The 24211-nt window shown below is 48.4% G+C and overlaps 1 protein-coding gene across 1 annotated transcript; it reads right to left on the reverse strand.

Moving 5' to 3' along the window:
- Nucleotides 1-220: 220 nt before the first annotated feature.
- Nucleotides 221-24211, reverse strand: Polr2a (polymerase (RNA) II (DNA directed) polypeptide A, 220kDa). The gene is made up of 29 exons (XM_005399484.2): nt 23692-24211; nt 14860-14992; nt 14597-14733; nt 14329-14502; nt 13859-14140; nt 13416-13577; nt 13070-13290; nt 12704-12836; nt 11918-12042; nt 11595-11805; nt 10610-10819; nt 10357-10525; nt 9945-10039; nt 9504-9707; nt 9119-9341; nt 7869-8052; nt 7285-7456; nt 7080-7185; nt 6777-6982; nt 5428-5652; nt 5035-5281; nt 4601-4701; nt 3470-3574; nt 3199-3381; nt 2794-2997; nt 2443-2629; nt 2197-2310; nt 1885-2034; nt 221-1789 (listed from the first exon to the last, which is right to left on the reverse strand). Exons 1-29 carry the CDS (start codon nt 23782-23784, stop codon nt 633-635), a joined length of 5913 nt encoding a protein of 1970 aa, XP_005399541.1. The 5' UTR covers nt 23785-24211; the 3' UTR covers nt 221-632.

Raw genomic sequence — 24211 nt, forward strand, 5'->3', positions numbered from 1 at the left:
GCTTCGCAGCATTTGTAATCTTCTCCTTGCTGGCCTCAGGCCAAAATGAAAACGTGTTTTTGTTCAGTTGTTAAGATTCACATGTGTAGAAAAATACTAAAAGAAAGTAGGCCTCCTAGTGGTAGGACTGAGATGATCATTTTGCTACAACTGGGAAAGGGTAGGAGCCTGGGAATATCTTGCCCTCCCCGAGCACCAAATAAGCACTCAGTGTACAGACTTTTGGTCAAAATTAGTAAACTTTAATAAAATTCAAAAAAATAAAATAACAGACAAAAGGCAGCTTGAGCTTTGTTCTTCCCAAGGATCAGGTGCATGACCCAGAGCAGGAACTACCCCTACAAAGTTAGAATACCACGGACCCTGATCAAGCCACAGGCAAGAACCTTCACTGTAGGGCCAGGCATGGGGTAGGTGGGGAGGAAGAACCCCATAGCTACGTCAGTGGGTTCTGACACAGCACAAGTGGAGAACAAGATGCAAAGCCCCATGAGACAGGATCCAGAACTTCAATGGGAACTGTCACAAGGAATTATGTACAAGGGGGCTGGCTGGGGTGACAGCCCAGGTGAGAGGCCTGCCCGGGCCAAGGCCCCTCAGCCTAGCCGGCAGCTGCTGAGCCCTGCTTACCCTCAGTTCTCCTCATCACTGTCATCCGGGCTGATGGCCGGGCTGGTGAGGCTGTAGGTGGGGCTGGTGGGAGAGTAGCCAGGAGAAGTGGGCGAGTAAGTGGAACCCTTGGGGGAGGTGGGCGAGTAGGTGGGGCTGGTGGGCGAGTACTTGGGAGAAGTGGGTGAGTACGTGGGGCTGGTAGGTGAGTATTTGGGCGAAGTTGGGGTGTAGACCGGAGAAGTAGGTGAGTAGGTAGGAGACGTGGGCGAGTATTTTGGGGTGGTGGGCGAGTAGGTGGGGCTGGTGGGCGAGTACTTGGGAGAAGTGGGTGAGTACTTGGGGCTTGTAGGTGAGTACTTGGGGGAGGTAGGGGTGTACTCTGGTGAGCTGGGGCTGTACGATGGACTAGTCGGGGTGTACTTGGGTGAAGTTGGGCTGTAGCTGGGAGAGCTGGGGCTGTAGCTGGGAGAGCTGGGCGTATAGGTCGGAGACTGTGGTGTGTACCGTGGGCTGGAGGGAGAATAGCTTGGTGAGGTCGGTGAGTAGCTGGGCGAAGTTGGGGAATAGCTTGGAGAGGTTGGGCTATAGTTAGGACTGGTCGGGGTGTAATTGGGACTAGTAGGTGAATAGCTGGGTGACGTCGGGCTATAGCTCGGCGACGTTGGGGTGTAATTGGGACTGGTTGGAGAGTAGTTAGGACTGGTGGGTGAGTAACTCGGAGAAGTCGGTGAGTAACTCGGAGAAGTCGGTGAGTAGCTGGGAGATGTTGGGGAGTAGCTGGGGGAAGTAGGGGAGTAGCTTGGTGAAGTTGGTGAGTAACTCGGCGATGTTGGTGAATAGCTGGGCGATGTCGGTGAGTAGCTGGGAGAAGTTGGGGAGTAGCTGGGTGATGTTGGTGAGTAGCTGGGGGATGTCGGTGAGTAGCTGGGAGAGGTTGGCGAATAGCTGGGCGAGGTTGGAGAGTAACTAGGAGATGTTGGCGAGTAGCTGGGAGAGGTCGGGGAGTAGCTGGGGGATGTGGGGCTATAGTTGGGACTGGTTGGAGAATAGGATGGAGAGGTGGGGGAGTAGGAGGGCGAAGTGGGGGAGTACGAGGGACTCTGGGGTGTATAACCCCCAGGGGAGCGGGGCTCATAGGCAGGTGATGTTGGCGAGTAGCTGGGCGACATCGCACCACCTGCGGAAAGAAGCCAACAAGCGAGATAAGTGATGAGACTGATCCAGAAGGTAGGCGCAGACCAGAATGAGCATGGCGTGACGGGGGTGACTCACCTGGTGAAGGGATGTATGGACTTGAGGGGCCAGGGGAGCCCGGGGAACCCGGTGTGGGAGACCAGGCAGGGGAGTACCCTGGGCTGAAGCCACTGGCATCTGAAGCAGCGCTGGGAGAGAAGCCAGCTGCGCCTGGGGTCATGCCACTCCCTGGAAGGGGGAAGAGCAAGTGAGACCAGAGCTAGAGCCCAACCACGCCACCTGTCCTCAGTCCCCACGGCCTTCGCAGTCCACCCATGGCTGCTGTCTACCACTACAGCTCACCTGCGTCTAGACTGCCCAAGGGCCCTCTTCTTGGGCCAGATTACTCACCCACGCTTGGCGACCAGGCACCATACGCTGGGGTTGCACCCTGATTCCAGGGAGTCATGGCAGGAGAGATTCCTCCCATGGGGCTGGGCGCTGAGCCGAAGAACATGCCGGTGGCTGCAAAGAGGCCCAGAGTGAGTCAGGGCAATCGGGGACTAGTGACCCCCTCCAGTTCCTCCAGGTCACGGCCTGCCTCACCCCACTATAGACCTGGAGGAAGCTCTGTGCTGCTCAGGCCCTCATACTCACGTCCAGCAGCCCCTAAGCCGGGGATATTTGTGGGGATCTCCATGCCGTACTTGCACTTCTCTGCATCTAGCAAGAGGTCAAAACAGCCAGTGCCAGCTGGAGCTAGCTGGCCCAGCATGATATTCTCAGAGACTCCCTTCATGGGGTCGCTCTCCCCGTGGGCAGCTGCTTCCATAAGAACATCCACCTGAACAAGAGAAGACACCACAACCCCTCACACCTGCACATACGGTGCCCAGGGCAGTTCTACCCATCACAGCCCAACGACCAGACAGCTACACAACAGCGCCCACATGCATTCCCACTCCTCTTCCCACTCCCTCCAGCACACCCTACTCGTCCTGCCATTACCGTCTCCTCGAAGGAACACTTCATAAGTGGCCCAGTGTCCTGGCGGTTGACCCCGTGTCGGGTAATGGCCATCAAGTGGCCACGACAGGTCATGGTGTCGCACAAGAGAGCCAAGTGCCGGTAATTGACATAGGAGCCGTCGAAGGAGATGACGTGGTACAGCTCCCGCTCCAGAGCCTTCCGCACGGCCTCAATGCCCAGCACCTGCCACGGGCGGACAGGGGAGGAGAAGACCTAGTGTAGCTCTGCCCGCTCCCTATTCCTGCCACCAGCTACATCCGAGGGACGAAGTCAGGAGTCCGTACGCTCCACTCTAAAGTGGACTCAAGCAGGAACACCTGAGCACAGATATCCTGAGTGGGGAGCACAGGACAAGGCCCGAGAGCTGGAGCGCTGGGAGCTCACCGTGAAAATCTCCACGATGTCATTGGACGTGGTGCGCACGGGGTCCACGTCTTTCTCACTCAGCACTCGCATCAAGCTCACACCGTCGGTCTCCAGGATCCACTCCTGCAGGGCCTTGAACTCCCCGTCCTCTGTAATGATGATCTTCTTCTTGTTGTCCGTCTGTGGCAAGTGCATGTACACCTGCAGGGGCAGAGCGAGCTTGGCTGGGGCTGGACAAGACAGGGCTGACGCAAGGTGGCAGAGGGGTGGCTGTGGGGGAAGGGCGGACCTTGCTGATCTGCTCGATGCCCTGCAGGGTCATATCTGTCAGCATGTTGGACTCGATGCAGCGCAGGAAGACGTCATCATCCATCTTGTCCACCACTTCCTCTTCCTGTAATCAGAGCAAGCATAGCATTGCTGCAACCCTCTGGTCTCCTCCTAGCTCCCAGCCCACCAGAGCTAGCCAGCCCAGCATGATGCTCCCAGAGGATTCCTTCATGGGGTTGCTCTCCAGGGACCTTGAGAATCAGTCACCGAGACTGCCCCTGGCCTCCAGCGAGACTGCTTTTCCTTTTACACTGTTAAAAGAAATGCAGAAGAGGTGCCTACACTCACTTCCCTAATGCAGTTCCCATCTCCATAATCCTATGGGCACTTGGTCCTTCTCAATGTGTGCACACTCATGGGGTGTCACCACACCCACAGAACCCCCTGCTCTGCTTCTGGCACTTAGGTGAGTGGCTGCCAGCCTGCTATGACTTGACAATGACCTCTTGCTTTTTTTGCTGTTTTTGAAACGAAGACTTGCTATATAGTTCTGGCTGGCCTTGAACTTACAGCAATCCTCCTGCCTCAGCCTCCACGGTGCTGGGACTACAGGTGTGCACCACCATGCCTGGTGACAATCACTTCTTATAACAGATGTATGAAGTATGATGTGGTCTTTCAAAATATATTCATATTTTCTTAATTACCCCGACAGGGATATTATTCCTTGAGTTCTTCAGTTTTTGTTTTTGTTTGTTTGTTTTCTGAGACAGGGTCTTGCTATACTGGGCCCGAACTATGTAGCCCACGCTGACCTCAAACTTTGTGGTGATCCTCCTGCCTCAGCCTCCTTAGTGCTGGGATTACTGGCATGTGTCACTGTACCTGGCTGCAGGTTCTAAAAATCATTGTTAAGTACTATTCTCTTTTCCTAAATTAGGTGGGTGTGACTGGTACCTAAATGTTACTTCTATTCCACTTTCTCTGGTCCTTAAACAAGACTTACTGGTTTTTTTTTTTTTTTCTGGTACCGGGAATCGAACCCACAACCTTGTGCTTGCCAGGCAGGCGCTGTGCTGCTGAGCTAAATCCCCAGCCCTCACTTACTGGTTTTCTATAATGTGTTATTTTCTTCTTAGGTCCCATTTACCTCTTGCATCTTGTTTTCATCACTGTTCATAATGCGGATACGGAGAACTAATTTCTCTGCATTATCATCATTAAAGATGCAATTCAAGTCGTCGCCAAAACCTAGTGGAAGAAGAATGAGCATGAGAACAAAGCCACATGAGCACGACTTGGTTCCCATCACTTTCCATTTGCAGTTCTCCTCTAGCAGCGTGTTCCTTTGGCTTGCCCCACCTCTCAGGACCTTCCTTCTCACAAATTTGTCCCCAGAAAGAGGGAGGGAGAACGTGGGGGGCAGGGACGGGCAGGCCTGAGGACCTGGAAACAGTGACCCTGGGAGACACCCTTGATGGGCTAAACGGTACCTTGGATGGAAGAAAGGGTGTGACTCTTTCAGAGCCTGAGAACAGTGAACACGACAGAGGTGGGAGTCCAGGTGGAGGCTTCCATCCTTACCAGCATTGATCTTTTCAGCAATCTGTTCCATGGTTAGTTTCCGGTCAGTCATATGCTTCCGGTCCAGCTCCACTCGCAAGAGCCAGGGGGAGATTCGAGCCACATCAAAGTCAGGCATTTCATAGTAGACATTCACCCACTCCTGATCTTCTGCTACTACTGTGCTCTGGGGGTTGGGGTCATAGTAGATGGCTGTATTGGCAGTCACCTTCCTCAATGTTGTATGCTCCAGGCGGCACAAAATGTCCTGGGAAGAGGGGGTCATGACACAGGTATTAGGGTAAGTTAAGGCCTCTTGAAGCCCTCCCACTGGGAATCCTCAACTCTACACTCAAGGGAAAGAATTCACCTCCTCTTCTTCCTGCCAAGAAGCCCATCGTCCCTAATGCTTACCTTGGCCCTCTCAGCATCTCGAGCAGACTGGCCCAGCAGGAAGACTGTGAGTGATGGGGTCTTTGGCTTCTTGGAAATGTTGATAAGCTCCTTAAGTCGGGGTACACCCAGTGTCACATTCTTGGCAGACACACCAGCATAGTGGAAGGTGTTCAAGGTCATCTGGGTGGCAGGTTCTCCAAGGGACTGTGCAGCCAGAGCCCCCACCATTTCCCCAGGATGGGCCTAAAGAAAAGCTAGCATTAGATAAAACTAACCTGTTTTGTGGCAAATGAATGGGACATGGTCAGGGCCAAGACTAGCATCTAACCATAAAGAATGCACAACAGAATTTAGAAAAGGTAGAGAGACTTAGGTCTTATTTAATCACCCCCTTCTTCAAACAAGTTTCAACTTATACCATTTTAGCGTGTGATAATATTACACATCCAGAAAAGGCACTATACTACCAGAAGTCCAAATTTTTAGCATTTTGATAGTGACTATGCTGAATCTGTAGAACACTTTGGGGCTTACTGCTACTTAGCCATAGTAAGTCTTCTAATCCATGAACATGGGATGTCTTCTCATCTATTTAATTCTTTAATTTCTGTCAATGGTATTTTGTAGTATTTCCTAATGTATTATTAATTAATTTACTAGAACTAGATTTACATCAGATTCAGAAGCATGCCTATAATTAAACTTTCCCATACTTTTCTCTTTCTTTTTTTGGTACCGGGAATTCAACTCAGGACCTTGTGCTTGCCAAGCAGGCACTGTGCCACTAAACTATATCCCCAGCTCCCCATACTTTATCCTGTAAAATCCTTAAGGACAGTGACAACATATTCCAGTATCTGTGAATCTGTTTTCTGCTTACTTCCTGCAATTCCCTGTCTCTGCCCAAATTAAAATTCTGCACACATCAAGCATTTAGGAAACTAAAGAACAAAAAAAACTCCTATTTGGTACCAAGTCATACCACTATCCTGTACAACCATCATATAGAAGTCACTGTCTTTGCTTCAGTTTTATTTCTACCACATGGAACTAGTAATCCTTTCTCTACTAGCGTCATTTTAAGGTTGCTTTGGTACAAAGAGATAATGCACCAAACATAGGTCTTGGTATATAGCAGTCTTTCAATAAATAGTTATTACTAGATGACTGAGGACGGAAGCGGGCTAAATTGAAGTTGGGCATGTTGGTACATGCTTGTAATCCCAGCACTTGGGAGGCTGAGGCCAGAGAATTGCTGCAAATCTGTGGCCAGCCTAGACTACCTAGAGGGTTTAAGACCAGCTTGAACTAGAGAAGCCGATAAGCTGAAGAAAACAGCATGTCAAAGTGAGAAGCACAACACTCACAATAGCTTGGTTGAACTTGGATTCGATCTCCCCAAGCAGCCAGTCAAAGGCCTCTCCACTGAGCCGGAACTCCTCAGCCATCCGGCGGGAGCACAGTGTGGACCGCAGGTGGATGTTGAAGAGCAATGTAGCATTCTCCTGAGCCTGCCTGCTGAGTGGGTCATCCCCATTCACAATCACCAGCTTCTTACTCAATTCTTTGACTCCTGGGACCAAATGAGGGGTGAAAAAAGATCAGATCAGGGCCCAGCAGACTCCTAAGTCCCCACCCTGGCTTGGAGACCCCTCAAAGCAAGTACTCACCTTCTACTACTTTGATGGGGTGCAGGTCAGAGGGAAGGCGAGGGTTGATGTGGAAGATTTTCTGAGCGTTCCAGATCATGCGTCGAAGGTTGCAGGGGAGGACAACCTGAGGGAAAAGGGAATGCACATAGGATTGCAAGTCAGGGGACAGCCATGCAGCAGCTGCACATTTCTAGCCTAGCACTCCTCACACCCATATATATACCTTATTGTCGCCAGTTGGGAAAATGACCCTGAGCACCTCGCGATCCTCACGCATCCGTTCAAATTCCCGTTCCAGCTCATTTTGTATATGTGCATTGCTCAGCACATCTTTTACCAGGTCCTCCTGCAGAGTGCGCCGCAGGGCCCTCTCATTGGTGTAATCAAAGCGGAACCTGCAGGTGGCAAGGGAGTGGGATCAGGGACCAAGTTTGCATTCTTGTCCCCATAAGAGCAGTATGAGACTCCTCAAGTACACAGCCCACAAAAGGCTAGGTTTTTGAGGCAAGAATCCTGTAGAGACATTTAAGCTCCAAGCCCAAAGACTGCCAACAGGCCCTAAGAACGTGCCTGCCCTCTATGTTGCTTTGTACCATCATCAGGGACCAAGCAAGAACAGATATCAAATCTGTCTCTATTTAGCCTCTCTCACCATTAAACAAGTGGTTCATATGGGTGGGGAAAACGTCCTGAAAGTTAAGATCCATTTCAAGACACATTTCAGCTACTACTCTAAGGCACTGTGACTCTTACAACTCAGGCCCTGAGACCCAGGGACATGAACCACCCACTTGCCCAAATCCTCACTTCTTTTCAAAAGCCTTGTTAGAAGGCTTAAGTGTATCCAGGTTCTGGAACTCAACACTCTCGCCTGCCAGGCCATCTTCACCGTAACGTAGCTGCACCACTTGGTTGATGGAGTTCCTCACAGTTGCGTCATACTTCACCATTACTGACTCCATGGACTTGATCAGCCGTCGCTGGATATAGCCTGTGTGGGGGGTATTAATCAAAAGACTCAAGGCAAGAGGATAATACACAGCCGCATGGTAGTCCCTCACCCCTGAGGCCTTTTTTTTTGTGGTGCCAAGGATTAAATCCAGAGCCTCATGCATGTTAGCATGTTAGGCAAGTGCTCTACCAACTATACCCCAAGAACGCTGAGGCCTTTGAGAAGTCACATTTAAAACCAGAAGACAGGGGCTAGGGATTTAGCTCAGCGGCACAGCACCTGCCTGGCAAGCGCAAGGTCGAGAGTTCAATTCCCGGTACTGGAAAACAACCAAAACAAAACCAAAACCAAAACAAATAAAAAGTAAAACCAGAAGAGAAAAAAAACAAAAAAACACCAGATTGAGTGAACACCTGCTAGAGTCCCCTAACACCACTAGGCCAAAAGCAGAGCCTGAGGCTCATTCCTACATCATGAAAATACTGTAAAGCAATTAAAAGAAGGACGTTTCTCTCTCCCTCCCCGCCCCTCTTCTTTCCTGTCTCACACAATGGGGGTGAAACCCAGTGCTTCATGCATGCTAAGGAAGTGCTCCACCACTGAGCCACACTCCCTCCTATTTATTTACTGGGCTCCTAACTTTACTCTTTTTTTTTTTTTTTTGGTCGTTTTGAGACAGGGTCTTACTATGCTGTTCAGGCCAGCCTTGAGCTCACTTTGTAGCCTAGGCTGGCCTCGAACTCGCAACAATCCTCCTGCCTCAGCCTCCTGAGTGCTGGGATTACAGGCATGCGCCACTACACCCAGCTTATTCTTTTTTTTTAAGGTACATTTTAGGTATATGGAATGATCACATTCATTATAGGGAATTTGTACCTGTACATGATACAGCTTGATTCTTTTTTCCTCCATTCATCTACCTTTTCTTCAACCCCTCCTTTTTTACAAAAGCTTTGTCTCCATTTTTTCCTTCTTTTGTCTATGAGGGCCAAAATTCTACCTCTGGAACAGAAGCCTCTAGCCTGAGAGTCCCCACTCCCTCCCCACCCTCACCAGGAGTTTCTTAGCCAGTACACACTCCCCAGAACTGCCCTGAGGGCCTCACCAGTCTCAGCAGTCTTCACAGCTGTGTCAATGAGCCCCTCACGACCCCCCATGGCATGGAAGAAGAACTCAGTGGGTGTGAGGCCGGCCAGGTAAGAGTTCTCCACAAAGCCGCGGCTCTCAGGCCCATAATCGTCCTTGATGAAGTGAGGCAGAGTGCGGTGCTTAAATCCAAATGGGATCCGTTTGCCCTCCACATTCTGCTGCCCGACAACGGCAATGACCTAGGGAAGAGAAAAGTGGCCTGTATTAAATTCTCTTCGCCTTAAACAAGTTTCCAATATTTTCCCCAATGTTCCTAACCCCAAATGCACAACTTTCCTCTCTTCCTCCAGGGTGGCCCTCCTCCAGGGTTGCCCCCTATCTGGAAAGACAAAGCTCCTCACCTGGGAGATGTTGATTTTGGAACCCTTAGCTCCTGACACCACCATAGACTTGAAGTTGTTGTATTCAGACAGGGATTTTTGGGCAGAGGAGCCAGTCTTGTCTCGGGCATCATTGAGAATGCGATTCACTTGATTCTCAAATGTCTGACGCAGTGTGTTTCCTGGGGTGGGTTCCAGCTCATTGTTATGAGCCTTTTCAATGACCTGGAACAAGCATTTTCATTGAGACGCCAATCCCTATTAGGTTCCACTTCCCTTTAACCTTTTTTGGGGGGGTACCAGAAATTGAATTCAGCACCTCGCACCTGCCAGGCAGGCGCTGTGCCACTGAGCTAAATCCCTGGCCCCTTCCCCTTAACCCTTACAGCCACTTTGCTCTCTGCTGATGTTAAATTAAAAGTCCCTAAGAGCCTCTTACTCTAGGCCAGCATTCCCTCTCACCTCTATTACATCCTGTTTGGCCTTCTTAATAGTGTTCTGAATGTCCTGGTAAGTCTTTGAATCAGCAATGGAGTCACCAATGCCAATGGTATGACCTAGAGTTAGAAAGAAGCATCAGTAACACTATCTTTGTTTTTTTGTTTTTTTTTTTTTTGGTTTTTCTCCATTACCGGGAACCGAAATCACGACCTTGCGCTTGCCAGGCAGGCGCTTTGCCGCTGAGCTAAATCCCCAGCCCCTAGTAACACTATCTTTGGACCCCAAGCAACAATGGAGGAAACTGTGGCCAAGAGAGTAAGTGGAAAGACACCAAACCCAAGGAAAAGAGAAAAAGAGATGGAAAAACAACAGCAAGAAGGGGGAAAAAGGGACTGGCACTCAGAGAGGGATTGGCACAGCTTGTTATACTCACCCTCAATGAGGAGCCAATTGTTAATGACAGTCTGGATGTTAGAGTAGAAAAGTCGAGTAATGTCATGACCCATTTCTAGGTAGGAGATATGGACCAGAGAGCCGGCTGAGGTACCCAGAGACTTCTTACACAGGATTCCCATGATCAGCTCCCCATTCTCTACCACGACCTGTGGACAAGCACCCACTCAATGCCTGAGATCTGGTTCCCATGACCAAATTGTACTCCCATATATTCAGAAGCCAGGACCTACCTTGGTGTCCCCAGGAGATATGTGTTTGTAAGGGCCACTGTCCTCATCATCAGGATGGGTGCTATGAGTACGTATACAATTGATGTGGCCAGGTATAATGAGGGAGAAGATCTGTTTGCCTGTCCACAGGGGACGGGGCTTGAGGATGGCTGGCTGTGGAACCTTTCCATCCCACGTAGAGAGAAACATTAGCAAGTTCATCACTTCACCCTGTGTGACAAATAGCAAGGCAGATTTCGAATCATAGGCCTCACCCCATCTCTGGAAGACTTCCCTGCCCAAGGAGAAAGCCAGATTTGAGAGGCAAAAGGATGACACACAAAGTATCTTCCAAAATTTTTTTTTTTTTTTTTTTTTTTTGGTATCAGAAATTAAACTCAGGACCTTGTGCTTGCCAGGCAGGCACTTGTGCCACTGAGCTATATCCCCAGCCCACTCTTCCAAAATTATAATAAAAAATTCAGTGTAGTGTAAAAGACATTTTTAACAATATGCAGTTTCTTTTTTTGGTACCAGGAATCAAACTCAGCTGCTGAGCTATCTATATCCTCAACCCCGGTTTCTTTTTTTTTTTTTTTTTTTTTTTTTTCTCCGGTCCCAGGAACCGAACTCACGACCTTGCGCTTGCCAGGCAAGCACTTTTGCCACTGAGCTAAACTCCCAGCCCCCCCAGTTTCTTTTAATAATCAGAAAATAAGTGAAGATAAAAATTTTAACAAGGGCCTGTTTATTTTCCCTTCACATGTATTTTACAGATAATAGCTAGAATTATGTGACTTTTTAAGGAATTAAACGGAGAGCTAAAGCTATACACCAGTTCTGGCTTCTGTGCATTCCTACCCTGCTTTTTCCTTCCACCTCACCAGAAAAGGCAATCTCACATCTGCATCAGTGCAGAGCAAGACAGGAAAAAATGTGACAGCTCTTCCTTGCCACCCTTTGCCCTTCTGTTTGCCCAAGTTAAGTTTCCATTTGGACCACAAACCCGTTCCAAAAAGACGTCTCTCTTAGTGAATTTTCGCACAGCTGTGAGCGTGTCCTGCACAATGCCCATGACAGGTCGATTGCTCTGGGGGGTGACAATCATGCGAGGCACCATGGCTAGCTCCTGGATCTCTGCCCGTGTCTCCAGAGACTGCGGCAGGTGCAAGTTCATCTCATCTCCATCAAAGTCTGCATTGTATGGAGTTGTCACACTGCAATTAAAGAGAAAAAGAAGTCAAGAGTTATTAGACATCTTCAGTGAAGCCTCAGAGAGTAGCCCAGCCCGCCCCATCCTAACCTGCTTCCCTCAGCCAGGGAACTGACCTAAGATTCAAACGAAAAGTAGACCACGGGAGGATACGGACCCGATGCCCCATCATGGACATTTTGTGCAAAGTTGGCTGCCGATTAAAGATAACAATGTCCCCATCACACATGTGCCGTTCCACCTAGGAAGTGAGGTACAGAATCAGGCTTGGTGAAGGAGGTACACTAAGAACAAAATGACAGTGAACACAGGATCCTTTGTAGGCTGAAAGAAATACTGTGGTGTTCTTTAACTTGAAATGCATTATCAAATAGCCCCTTTGAGGCAGGCTCTGAGCTAGACCCTATATTATTAGGCATAAAAATTGGTGAATGTAGTATTCACCAATCAAGTATTCAACCTGGAGAGAAAACTAAGAGATAAATATACAGCTTTTTGTGCTATTCCTCCAGGATCCTGCCTCCTGCATATACAGTAATACTTTGGTTTATGAACACTTCCATTTAAGGACAATTCAGTTCAGCAAAATTTTGCTTTCATTCACAAACTCCATACTGGGTGACAAATGTGAATGTGGCCATCTTCCCCAGAATCATGGAACACATTAAATTTGTAAACAAAGATACCACTGCACATGCTCCCCCTGGGTTGATGCAACCCTCACCCCAAATGCTAGTGGCGGGCAGTTACAAGCACACTAGGATACTAGTATCCTTTAAAAAAAAAGAAGTCAACAAATCTGCATCCTAATGAATAGACAGTTTCAAACGGCAATTCGCGCCACTCCACTCTAGAAAGCCTCCGGTTCAGGGGGGCTAAGACAGACCTGGCCTGTTACACACCTTATAGCCAGTCTGCAGGTGAAGGTCACTGGGCTTGGGGTGGAATCGCAAGTCAATTCGATCACCATTGTCTCGGATGATGTATTTGGCCCCTGGGTACTGGCTGTTCCCCCTGCGCACTAGTTCCTGAAGTCTAAGAGAAGGAAAACGTGCAATGAACAAAGTATTTCCTAAAAAAATCCCTGCCCATCACTTTTACCCAAAAGCCCCAAGTAGAGGCCAAACTTCTAAACGTCAGTGCCCCTTCCTTGCACGAAGAACCCTCCCTTGGGTTAAGGGGTGCACGCCTCTACTTCTTTCAAAGCCTCACCACTGAGGCCAGTGCCCCATAGCCACTCGGGGCAGTGTTTCTGGACTGAGGCACACCTGTCAATGTTGAAAGGGGTGACAATCTCCGCAAAGGTCATGTTGGCGGCAATGGAGCGGGGCACGCCAACCTGATCAATGGACAGGTTGGGGTCGGGGGTGATGACAGTACGGGCTGAGAAGTCCACTCGCTTGCCCATCAGGTTCCCTCGTACCCGGCCTTCCTTGCCCTTCAGCCGCTGCTTCAGGGACTTAAGGGGACGGCCAGACTTCTGCATGGCCTGTGAGAAAACAAGGAAGGGGGGGCAGCGCAGCAGTCAGCACTGCACTCGCCTCCAGATGAGAGGCCTCATACTGGCCCCCACCCAGGCTCCAATCCACAGGGGGAGGGGGTATGCAGACGCACACGGGGCAAGCCAGGCAGCTCGTTGTCCACCATGGTGGCCACGTGGAATTGCAGAAGTTTCACATCCTCTGCGATAACATGAGCCGCTGCACCGTTCTGCTCATTCCGCCTCAACTGATTGTTGATCTTCACGATATCAGCCAGTTTGTGTGTTAAGTCATCCTGAGGTAAGAGGTCAGCACTGTCACAGTCCAGCCACCACTGACTAGGCACTCAGCAAGCACATGCCAGGCACACAGCACAGCTTTCCTCTTATACCACCCTGGGAGGCACAGGACCTTCGTGATCTCTATCCTTGTAAGGGCCTCCTTAAAGGTCATACAAGTGGCAAGGTATTTTCCAACTCAGATCTGTCTCTCTGCCCTTGTGTACATGCCACCCCCACATGGCCTTTTGCCCTCAGACACCCAGCCATCCAGAGGCAGAGTCCTGGAGCTGCTGACCTGGTTGCGGGCAGAGCCCTGCATCACCACAGCAGGCCGCACAGACAAGGGGGGCACCGGCAGCACTGTGACAATCATCCATTCAGGCCGGGCGTAGCGGGGCTCCATGCCCAGCACAAAACATTCCTCATCAGAGATGCGTTTGAAGATTTCATGCACTCGCTCTGGGCTCAGGAGGATCTTCTTTTCTTGAGAGTCCTCATTAACATGCTTCCACTCAGCATACAGCTCTAGGCCTGAACGCCGGATCCGAGGCTGATACCGCCCACAGCCGCCATGGCCCTTCCAACACAAAGAGGGGTTATCAGAGCCCAAGCCAGGCCATTTCCTGCCCTGTGAGGCCAGCCCTTCCTGCTTCTCTGTAATCTCCTAGTTCCTCTGATTCTTCTGCAGCCCCCCTATCTTCCCTCCAGGCCTCTACGTCCATCTCCCTAGACCCTTCCTTCCCCAGTCTCTGCCAGCCCCAGTACCTTCTCTTTAGTCAGATCCTCATCACCCTCTGGCTGCTCCACACCGAACTTGTTGTCCATTTCCTCCCCACCCTCGCAGATGTTCTTGCCCTTGCAAAGGTCGTAGACGTGTGTGAGTCGTTTCTTGGGCTGCCCCTTGGACTTGGCCAGGATGTCCTTGATCTTTGGGTTGTTCTAGGGGAAGGACAGAGCAAGATCAGTTGGGGCTGTTCCCCTATCCCTCTACCCAGCAGCCTTCCTCCCAGGCAAAGACCTGTTTCCTACTCACAGAGTCTACAAGCAGTTTGGAGCAAAAGAAACAGACACAGCGCAAAACCTTCATCGTCTTCACCAGGAAGCCCACGTGAAATACAGGCTTGGCCAGTTCGATGTGGCCAAAGTGGCCAGGACACTCTGTCATGTTTCCTGTAGGAACATGCACTTAATAACCTCAGAGACCATTTCTCCGGTGTCCCGCTCCACCCCTGGTTTTCTTTAAAGACCTGAGTCTTTCTCCTTCCCTTCAGGATCCTTCCAGCACTCAGCACTCACCTGCACATGTTTGGCAGCGGCCAGTACGCTCAATCACCCCCTGCCTTGGATCCATCAGCCCCCCAAGCTTGGGACGGCCTCCTTCAGTTGTCTCTGGGTATTTGATACCACCCTCGGTCACAGACATCCGCTTCTGGAGAAAAGAAGAGCCAACATCAACTGCACAGGCTTCCTAGTTTTCAGCCTTCACACCTGCCTCCCTCTAAAAGACTTATACCCCGGACATCTCAGGGTTGAATTCCAGGTCACTGGTATCCACAGGATTTAATCATAGAAAAAATAAATAAATAAATTACTTCAAGGAAGTTAAAAAAGAAAAAAAAGCCCAATGCCTCATTTCTTCCCCCAGGCTGAAATCAAGCACACCAACCTGAGACTCTGGGAAGCACTTCCCTGTACCTGGAAATTTTATTATACAGCAGGAGAAGCCAGGTGTGGTAGTGCACGCCTATAATCCCAGTACTCTAGGAGGCTGAGGCAAAGGGTTGCAAGCTCTGGCCCAGCCTGAGCAACTTAGTGGTTTAACAGGGTTCTGCCATGGGACACGATGGCATGTCTGCAATCCCAGCACTAAGGAGGTTGAGGCAGGAGGATTGCCCTGAATTCTAGGCCATCCTGGGCTACACAGTGAGACCCTGTCTTTAAAAAAAAGAAAGAAAAAAGAAAAAGCCAGGCCAGTGTCACAGTGCCTACCTGGCAAGCACAAGGTCCTGATTCAATTCTTGGTACCAAAAAGATAAAGGCTATAGCTCAGTGAGAAGACAGTAGGTGGTAGGTCATGTTGATGGAGCAGAAATGAGCAACTAGATGGGATGCTGGGATTACAGGTATTGTGCCAGATTGCTCTGCTTCACTGGCCTCAATGGGAGTATTTCAGTTTAGGAAAGGGGGAAACGGAAAAACTCAGCACAGTAACTACAAGTTAGACTTGTGCCCTGGACTGGAAGTGGTCAAGGCCAACCTCAGCACCCTTTCACATAACAAAAAACAGATTTAACTGTGTGTGGAGGTAGAGAGAGAGAGAGAGACAGACTGGGGACGCGGGGGGGGGTGGCGCTGTCACACTGAGTTACATTCCCAGTCCTTTTTCCATTTTGAGACAGGGTGTTGCTAAGTCACTAAGTTGCCTAGGCTGGGTTCGAACTTGAGGTCCTCCTGTTTTGGTCTCTCAAGAGTGCTTAGATTTGGGGGATATGCTACCACACTCAGCTATAGTACATTTTCTTGATTCAAATACAGTGATAGTTGACTTATCTTTTTAAGTTACTAGGGATTTAACCCAGGGGCACTCTACTACCAAGCTATGTCCCCAGCCATTTTTAAATATTTTAAGACAGGGTCTAAGTTACTTGGGCTATCCTCAAACCTGCAACCCAAACCTGCAATCCTTCTGCTTCTGTCTCTGAGGTAGCTGGAACTAGTGTGCAGTGCTGCAGTTGGCTCAGCTGACTCACTCATCTTCACAATTAACATAAGTAAGTATCACTGCTTCCTTTTATTTATTTGGTTTTTTGAGACAGGGTCTCACTATGTAGCCCAGGTTGGCCTTTCAAGGGGCAATCCTCCTGCCTCAGCCAGCCTGCCTGCCTGCCTGCCCGTCTGCCTCCCTCCCTCCATCCATCCATGCAGTACGGGGATTGAACTCCGCACTTTTTGGGGTTTTTTTGGTCTTTTTGAGACAGGGTCTTGTCATGCGGTTCAGGCTGGCCTTGAGCTCACTTTGTATCCCACGCTGGTCTCAAACTCACAATGATCCTCCTGCCTCAGTCTCCTGAGTGCTGGAATTACAGGTGTGTGCCACGATGCCTGGTGAACCCAGTACTTTTGCACTGGACCAAATCCCTAGCTCCTTCTTTATTTTTATTAGTACATGTTTATAGTATATAATGATCATATTCTTCATGGGGAGTTGTTACATGTACACAGCCCATCTTAAATTTTTTTAAAATCACCCTTCCCTCCCTCGCTTTTTTGAGACAGGGTCTTATTAAGTCAGTATACTGTCCAGATTGGGCGCGAATTTGCACTTCTCTTGTTTCAGCCTCCTACAATGCTGGGATTACAGGTATTGTGCCAGATTGCTCTGCTTCACTGCCTCCATTTTAGATTACAAAACCTGCAAGGCCCAATATTATGCAGTAAGAAAGTAGTGGAACCATGATTTGAACTCAGGTCTAGAGGGTTTGCCTGTGTACTACACATCCGCAAACTGTAGTGATAGCAAGTATTTACCACAGCTACTTTCCTATTATGTGTCCTTCAACTGCCACAACATCCTTGAAGCCCCTGTGCCACATATAAAGAACTCACCTCAGTCCTCATCTTGTTTGCCTGTGACACACACCAATGGGCCTTTTCCTTCAAGCTCTCCCCTATTTCCTGCTCTACCTCTCTGGTTGGCACTTCCTCACCTACCTTCTAGACTCCTCTATTTTGCTGCTCCTTAAACACTGCTTTTCCCCAGGATCTTAGCTAACACATACTTCTCATCACACTCTAGATGCTGTCCTGTGATTTTTTACTACTGTACATACACCCCTAGAGAAACACATGCATGATTCCCAATCTCTGCCTCCGGGACTTGCCTTTCTTTGGAATTTGGATTCACATATTAACTATCTATGAACCCCCTGCAGGCATCCCACTGGTAGATAAATTAAATTCAACATACCTAAAAGCAGGCTCCCTTGTCCATAAAAACCTCTCCTTTTCCTTTCGCACTCAACTCAGGTGTGGTAACCAAATCAGAAAACTGTTATTTACCCTTTCTTATCCTATGTATAACACGGTTGAAACAGTTTGAGCTTTGCAGTCAGGGATCTCTAGTTTGTAATTCTGACTCTGTTGCTTACAAACTGTATCATCACTAAGGACTCGAGCTCAGAATATAAGAGGTGCTTAATATATGGCCATTATTATTATCTAATCATTCACCAAGTACTGGTTATTTTGACCACTTCAGCATTTCTTGAATTTTGCCCCTTTTCTCCATCCCTATAACCACCATCTTAGTTTAGGCCTTTCCTTTGCAGGGCTTTTTCCGGAGTCACCAGGCTGTCTCTCCAATTGGGCACTCCTTCTAGAAGAGGTATCGCATCATTCGTACCTTCCTGTCCTGAGAATGATGCCCAAACTCTGTGGGACAACTTACAAAAAAGGACTTTACGATACCTCAATCTCCATTCCTTATGTTCCACATCTTACTGTTTACTGCTCAGTTACAGAATCCTTGTGGTCCCCCACCATCCAATACAATGTGACCCTCCCCTCCTCCGGGGCTTTGCACATGATAGTGCCTCTTCCTAGCTGGACTGCCTTCCCCACAACAGACACCCGCTCCAAGACTCAGCTCAGAAACTGCTTCCTGCAGGCAGCCTTTCACAGCTCCCCAAGACAGGGGCCCCGCCTCTGTGCTTCTACAGTCCTTCCATTTCTGTACGTCCTGGTGTGCAATGAATTATCTACTATGGTCTGTCCTCCCTAACAACAAGTACCTCCCAGACAGGTAGCCTCTCTCCATCATCCTGAATCCCATGTGCTTGCCTGATAGCTGGCAGGCTCCCCAAAAATGTTAAACTATGCTGTGTAGGATCCTTCACTGCAGGAAGGTGCCCTCAAAGAACTTGAGAAGGTTATTCCTTTACAGTCAAACCTGTAATCCCATAATAATCCTAACAGACATGATTAACTACTGTTGAGTAGAAATGGAATGGTCTAACAGATGCAAGGCTGAAGAGTAAAGAATATCCCAAACTCTCATCAAGATAATCTAATGACACCTCAGGGAGACAGGACTGATGTGTATTTAAATTCACAAAGCTGGAACCTCACCAGCTGCCTTGGGTCCCATGAGGAACACAAACAAGGGATGTGCTCGTCTTGAAACATAAAGTGGAAGCAGACATGAATCTGGCCACCAGGGCGGACACTACAGAGGGGCATAGGTAAATTGTTTTCAAAACTTTTCACATTTCCTTCTGCTTAAAATTCCATTTAACCATTCTCTCATTTCTCTCCAGGGTCTCAGTACACTGCCAAGATTGGCTTCAAATTCATGATCTTTTTGCCTCAGCTTCTCAAGTGCTGGGATTACAGGCATGTGCCAACATGTCCCGCTGTCCATCATCCTTCTAATAACTAATTCTGCCTTCACCCATTCTGAGGCCCAGCCAGGGGTTGTCCTGGACAGCAGTTAAGAATGTTCTGGTTAACACGAAGGACTATCCATCCATCATGGTTTAACAAGTTATCATTTTGTATGCTTGTTTTTTTATTTTGGTTTTTTTTTTTGGTTTTTCTCCGGTACCGGGAACCGAACTCACGACCTTGCACTTGCCAGGCAGGCACTTTGCCGCTGAGCTAAATCCCCAGCCCCCAAGTTATCATTTTGGATTATATACTTAACTACTTTATCCCACAACCCCTTACTGGTTCTCACTGCCTACAGGATAGAACTTAGACTCCTGAGGAAGCAACCAGTAGCAGGCTGGGTTCTCTGTCCTGTTTGCCCTGAGGTCACAGATCAAAAGTCATGCCATAGATATTCAGTGAATACCCATTCTCCCCCTCCTTCTTTTTTTTTTTTTTTAAAGACAGGGTTTCCCTATATAGCTCAGGCTAGCTTTGAACTCACTATGTAGCCCAGACTGGCCTTGAACCCATGATTTTCCTGCCTCAGCCTCCAGCATGCTAGGATTACAAGTGTGCATCACCATTTCCTCTGCTTTTAGCAAACCATATACAGAGCTCACAACTTGGCTTCAACTCACTTTTACAACTTTTCTGTGGTACTACATTAATGCTCTCACCTCCCATATTTACAATTCCAGCTACAGCAGATTTCTCAAAATTCCCCTGGCTTTACATAGCTCCTCTTGAGTAAAATTCTATTCATTCGTAAGACCTAGCTGAGATATCACCTTCTTACATCTCTTTTTCGTAAGGTTTTCACACTCTGAGCTAGCCCTATCTCTATTCTTACCCACACCCCAGTAAGGTTCCGAGAACTTTACTTGTTTATATATTTACATATTTCCCTCCCACTGGACTGAAATTCTTGTGGGCAAGGATGATGTTTTATTTATCTTTAAATCCTCAGGATCTAGCAGTCACCAGCACATGGTAGGGGCTCAGTAACTATCTGGTGCATACAGAAAATCTTGCATTAGCCGGGTGTGGTGCCACACACTGTAATCCCCACACTTGGGAGGCTGAGGCAGGAGGACTGCCTTGAGTTTGAGGTCAGCCCGGGCTACACAGTGTGTTCAAAGCCAGCAAGATTTACATAGTGAGACCCTGTCTCAACACCCCCAAGATAATAAAATCCCTCATTAGATTATACAGAATCTGAAGACCAAGACAATCTGATTCATCAATATAGCCCACAGTCTACCTAAAAGAGTACATTAGTGGCTCGAGCTAAAGCTGAGTGGTAGAGTGTGTGGTTAGCATGTACAAGGTGCTAGGTTCAATCCCCAGCACACATACAAAAAGTTAGCACCAATTCTTTTTGCTTCCTTCCCCAGCCAGAAAACATCCAAATCCATCTTATAAAAGACAACAGTTCTATCGTAAAGCCAATTCAAACAGCCCTCCGTACTCTGACCCACAAACCCCGACCCAAGCCTTCTGGAGAACATTCTAGCATTAAATACTACCTGTTCCATAAGAGCTCCCCATTCATCCACCCTCCCACCCAAAGTGGAATCATCTATTATTCCCTGAAAAAGTCACACTATAAACCGCAAACCATGCAGAGAGCAAACCTCCCATAATTCCATGCCCTAGAGATGACCTCTGTAAAGCTGTGAGCACTATTTTAAACTTTCTATTTATGTCTTAGCAACTCACTAGTAATATGGAAAAGTAATGTACATATGTTAAAAAAATATTTTATTCAAAATATTTTTATTTCTGAAATAACATCAATTTCTTTCATATGACATCTGTCAGGCACTTCACACCTTCCTAACACTTGGAATCAGATTTCTGACTCCATCTGATTTATGCCCATCCTTAGCAATAGCTAAAAGTCCAACACCACAAAGCTATGATGCCATTCAAAGGGATTTAGCGCCATCTAATGCTGAAATAGAACCATGTGGAGCTAAATAGTTCAAAGGGCACCTGTACTCTGAAAAATTTAAAACATCTCACTTTGCTCCTGGAGTTCTCTGAAATGGCTTGGGAAAAAATGGATTTAACCTATTGGAACAGTCTTTTTTTTTTTGGTGGTACCAGGAATCGAACTCATGCTTGCAAGGCAGGCGCTGTGCCACTGAGCTACATCCCCAGCCCAGTCTTGTTACTAGGACAGGTCCTAAGTTACTCAATAAGACTCCTATTTTTTGTCTTTCTTGAGATAGGGTTTACTGTACAGTTCAGGCTGGCCTTGAACTCACTTTGTAGCCCAGGCTAGCCTCAAATTCACAGCAATCCTCCTGCTCCAGCCTCCCAAGTGAGGACTACTATTAATAAACTTTTCGGTGATTTAGCTGAGAATGGTGGTGTGTGCCTATAATCTTAGCATTCCAGACGCTGTGACAGGACTACACAGTGTTCAAGCCAGCCTGAATTACATACAGAGTAAGACCTTATCTCAAAAAAAGAAACAACAATAAGAAAAATACAATTTAACATGCTCCTTCCCTTCTTGCCTGGTTCAAGAAATGGCATCTCCATTTATTCAACTGCTCAGTCCAAACTCAGTTTGAGTTCTTCCCTTTCTTATAATTTCCACTTAATCCATCTGCCAATCTGTTTTGTCTTTCAAGATATGTCTGAAATCCAGCCACTTATGACTATCTCCACTTCTCTCACCATGCTCCACCCAGGTTGGCCTTGAACTTGTGATCCTCCTACCTCAGCTTGCTCAGTAGCTGGGAAAACAGGCATGTAATCACTGCACCCCACCAAATGTTTTTTAATCCACCATTTGTACTACTGTGAGCTGCCTCTTCATTCCCTTTACCTACAGTAATCCATCTTTCTAGTAGATATGGCGGTTAAGTGTTCCTTGTAAAATGTATTAACAGATCTAACCTTATGCATCACATTGCAAATGCTTTGATAACTGGGTTTTTTTTTTTTCTTTAGCTTTGTCCATGGTGCCTCTCATAAACAGAAGTGACTCTAATGTTTATGTAACAAAATCTGCCTTGCTTTTCCTTTTAAGTGTGATTCTTAGCTCACTTCAGCCTCACCATAAAATTTATCTTTACTTAACTTATTACCATTAAGGGCTCTCTGTCTGGTATTAGCCACCCCTCCTTCAAGTCTTTGTTCCGAGTCCTGACATAGCTAAGGCTTCTTTAACAAAACTGTCTTCTTCCACAAACACAACCATTTAACTCCACTCTTTCTAGCCAATTGACCCCCCCCCCATTAGGCCCACAAGAGAAGGCCTTCAATGGGCCAGGGATATAGCTCAGCGGAACAAGCGCCTGCCTGGCAAGCGCAAGATCCTGAGTTCGATTCCTAGTGCCTGCCCCCCCAACCAAAAAAGAGAAGGCCTTCAAGTCACCAAGGGCTCATCCGTAACATCCCCTCCCTGGTTTTTCTTGCTTCCATCTTCACCCCACCCAGAACAGCTCTTCACAGAGCAACCATAGCAGTGCATAAGTATTTTTTAATGTAAATTGATGTCACTCTAATTGTCCAATGGCTTGAGAATAAACCACTGGAATTAATAAAGTGTGCTGGGAAAAGCTATGCGTGGTGGCGCACACCTGTGACACCAGCACTCTGGAGGCTGAGGCAGGAGGATCAATGTGAGTTTGAGACCAGCCTGGGCTACCAAGTGAGTTCAAGGCCAACTTGAACTGCATAGCGAGATCCTGTCTCAAAAAGACAAAATAAGTACCTAAATAAAATAGAGTGCTGGGATTAATTTTGATTCCTTACTATAATTTCCAGTATACCATGCTTCTCTAGCCTATTTCTGTAACACCTGCCTTCTCAGCCACTGATTCCCTGCCACACTGGCCTTTCTGCTTCTAAGAGCTCACCAAGTTGGTTTCTCCCTAACTCTCAGCCCTTGCTGCTTGCTTCCTCAGCCTGAAAACCCATGCCCTCGTGTCTTAGATGACTGGCTGCTTTTCATTGTTAGAATAACACCACCTCCTCAAACAGGACTTCCCAGGCCCTGACACCTTTCGTCTAAACTAGCCTCACCTTAGTGACTTTCCATAGCACTACGCCCTTTTATTGAATGATCTTGTTCACTTATTCATATATTTCTAATCTGTCTCCTCTGCCTCTTCCCACAGAAAGCACCCTAGAACGGTGGGACGCTGTCCATACCGTTCAGATGTGTATCCCCACGTTATGTGTCACATAGCAGGGCCTCAACACTTGAAGGGGTAGGGAAAACCTGGGCGTTGGCTTCCTATTCCGACTTGTAAAGACTCTGGAGGTTTCTTTAATTTTTTTTTTTAAAGACATGGTCTCACTATGTAGCTCAGCCTGGTCTTGAACTATGTAGCCCAGACCGGCCTCGAATTCACAGCGCTCCTCAGCCTCCCGAATGCTGGGATTACAGACATGTGCCACCACGCCTGGCTTTAGGATTCGTCTTGGTCTGGTTGAACGTCGGTAAAGTATGGAACTGGTCACCCTTCTCTTCAGCGTGGCCCCTATCTTGGACACAGTGCTAAACTTAAAACCCTCTCAGAATTTTAACTCCGGTAGCCCCGAAGCCCCACAGGGCCTTGGCGTTACGAATGCGGCCTCCCTGCTGGTCACCCGCAGTCAGAGAGAAGCGCCAAGTTTCCGCAGCCACCCTCCGGCCCCGCCCGCCCAAGCGGGAGGGAGGGCCGAGGCGGAGCAGCTTACCAGCTCATCCGGACTCAGGACTCCGAACTGCACTCTCTTGATGGTGCGCAGCGGGCATGCGCTGTCCCCGGAAGGGGGGCCACCCCCGTGCATGGCGGAGGCTGACGCGCTGCGCAGGCGCAAACCTCGCTACAAAAAGCCTGCGCCGCCTCCGCCTAGGCGCTCAGATCCAGTCCGGGCGGCCACCGGGAAGGACCTTCCCGGGTTGGGAGGAAAGACTCAGAGGAGGGAAAGGTGGGAGGGAAAGAGGCGGGGAAACGAAAAGGAGCGAAAGGAACCCTTCACTCCCGTTCTAGAGATTTTTTTTTTTTCGGCTCCCAAAAAGAAACAAAAAGAGGGGGAGGAAGGAAAAGGTTTAGGGGAAGGGAGAAGGAAAAGGGTAACGAATAAATAAGTAACCGGGTTCCTGAACGGCAGAGGTCGGCAGTTTGTCTCTCCCCCTTCCGGGAGCCGCCTTCTTCTCCAGCCGTCCCGGTCGCGCTCTCGGCGCTTCTGAGGAGCGAACTGGCTGAACGACACC

Source organism: Chinchilla lanigera, unplaced genomic scaffold, assembly GCF_000276665.1.
Source record: "Chinchilla lanigera isolate Chin_1 unplaced genomic scaffold, ChiLan1.0 scaffold00066, whole genome shotgun sequence".
Classification (NCBI taxonomy): Eukaryota; Metazoa; Chordata; class Mammalia; order Rodentia; family Chinchillidae; genus Chinchilla; species Chinchilla lanigera.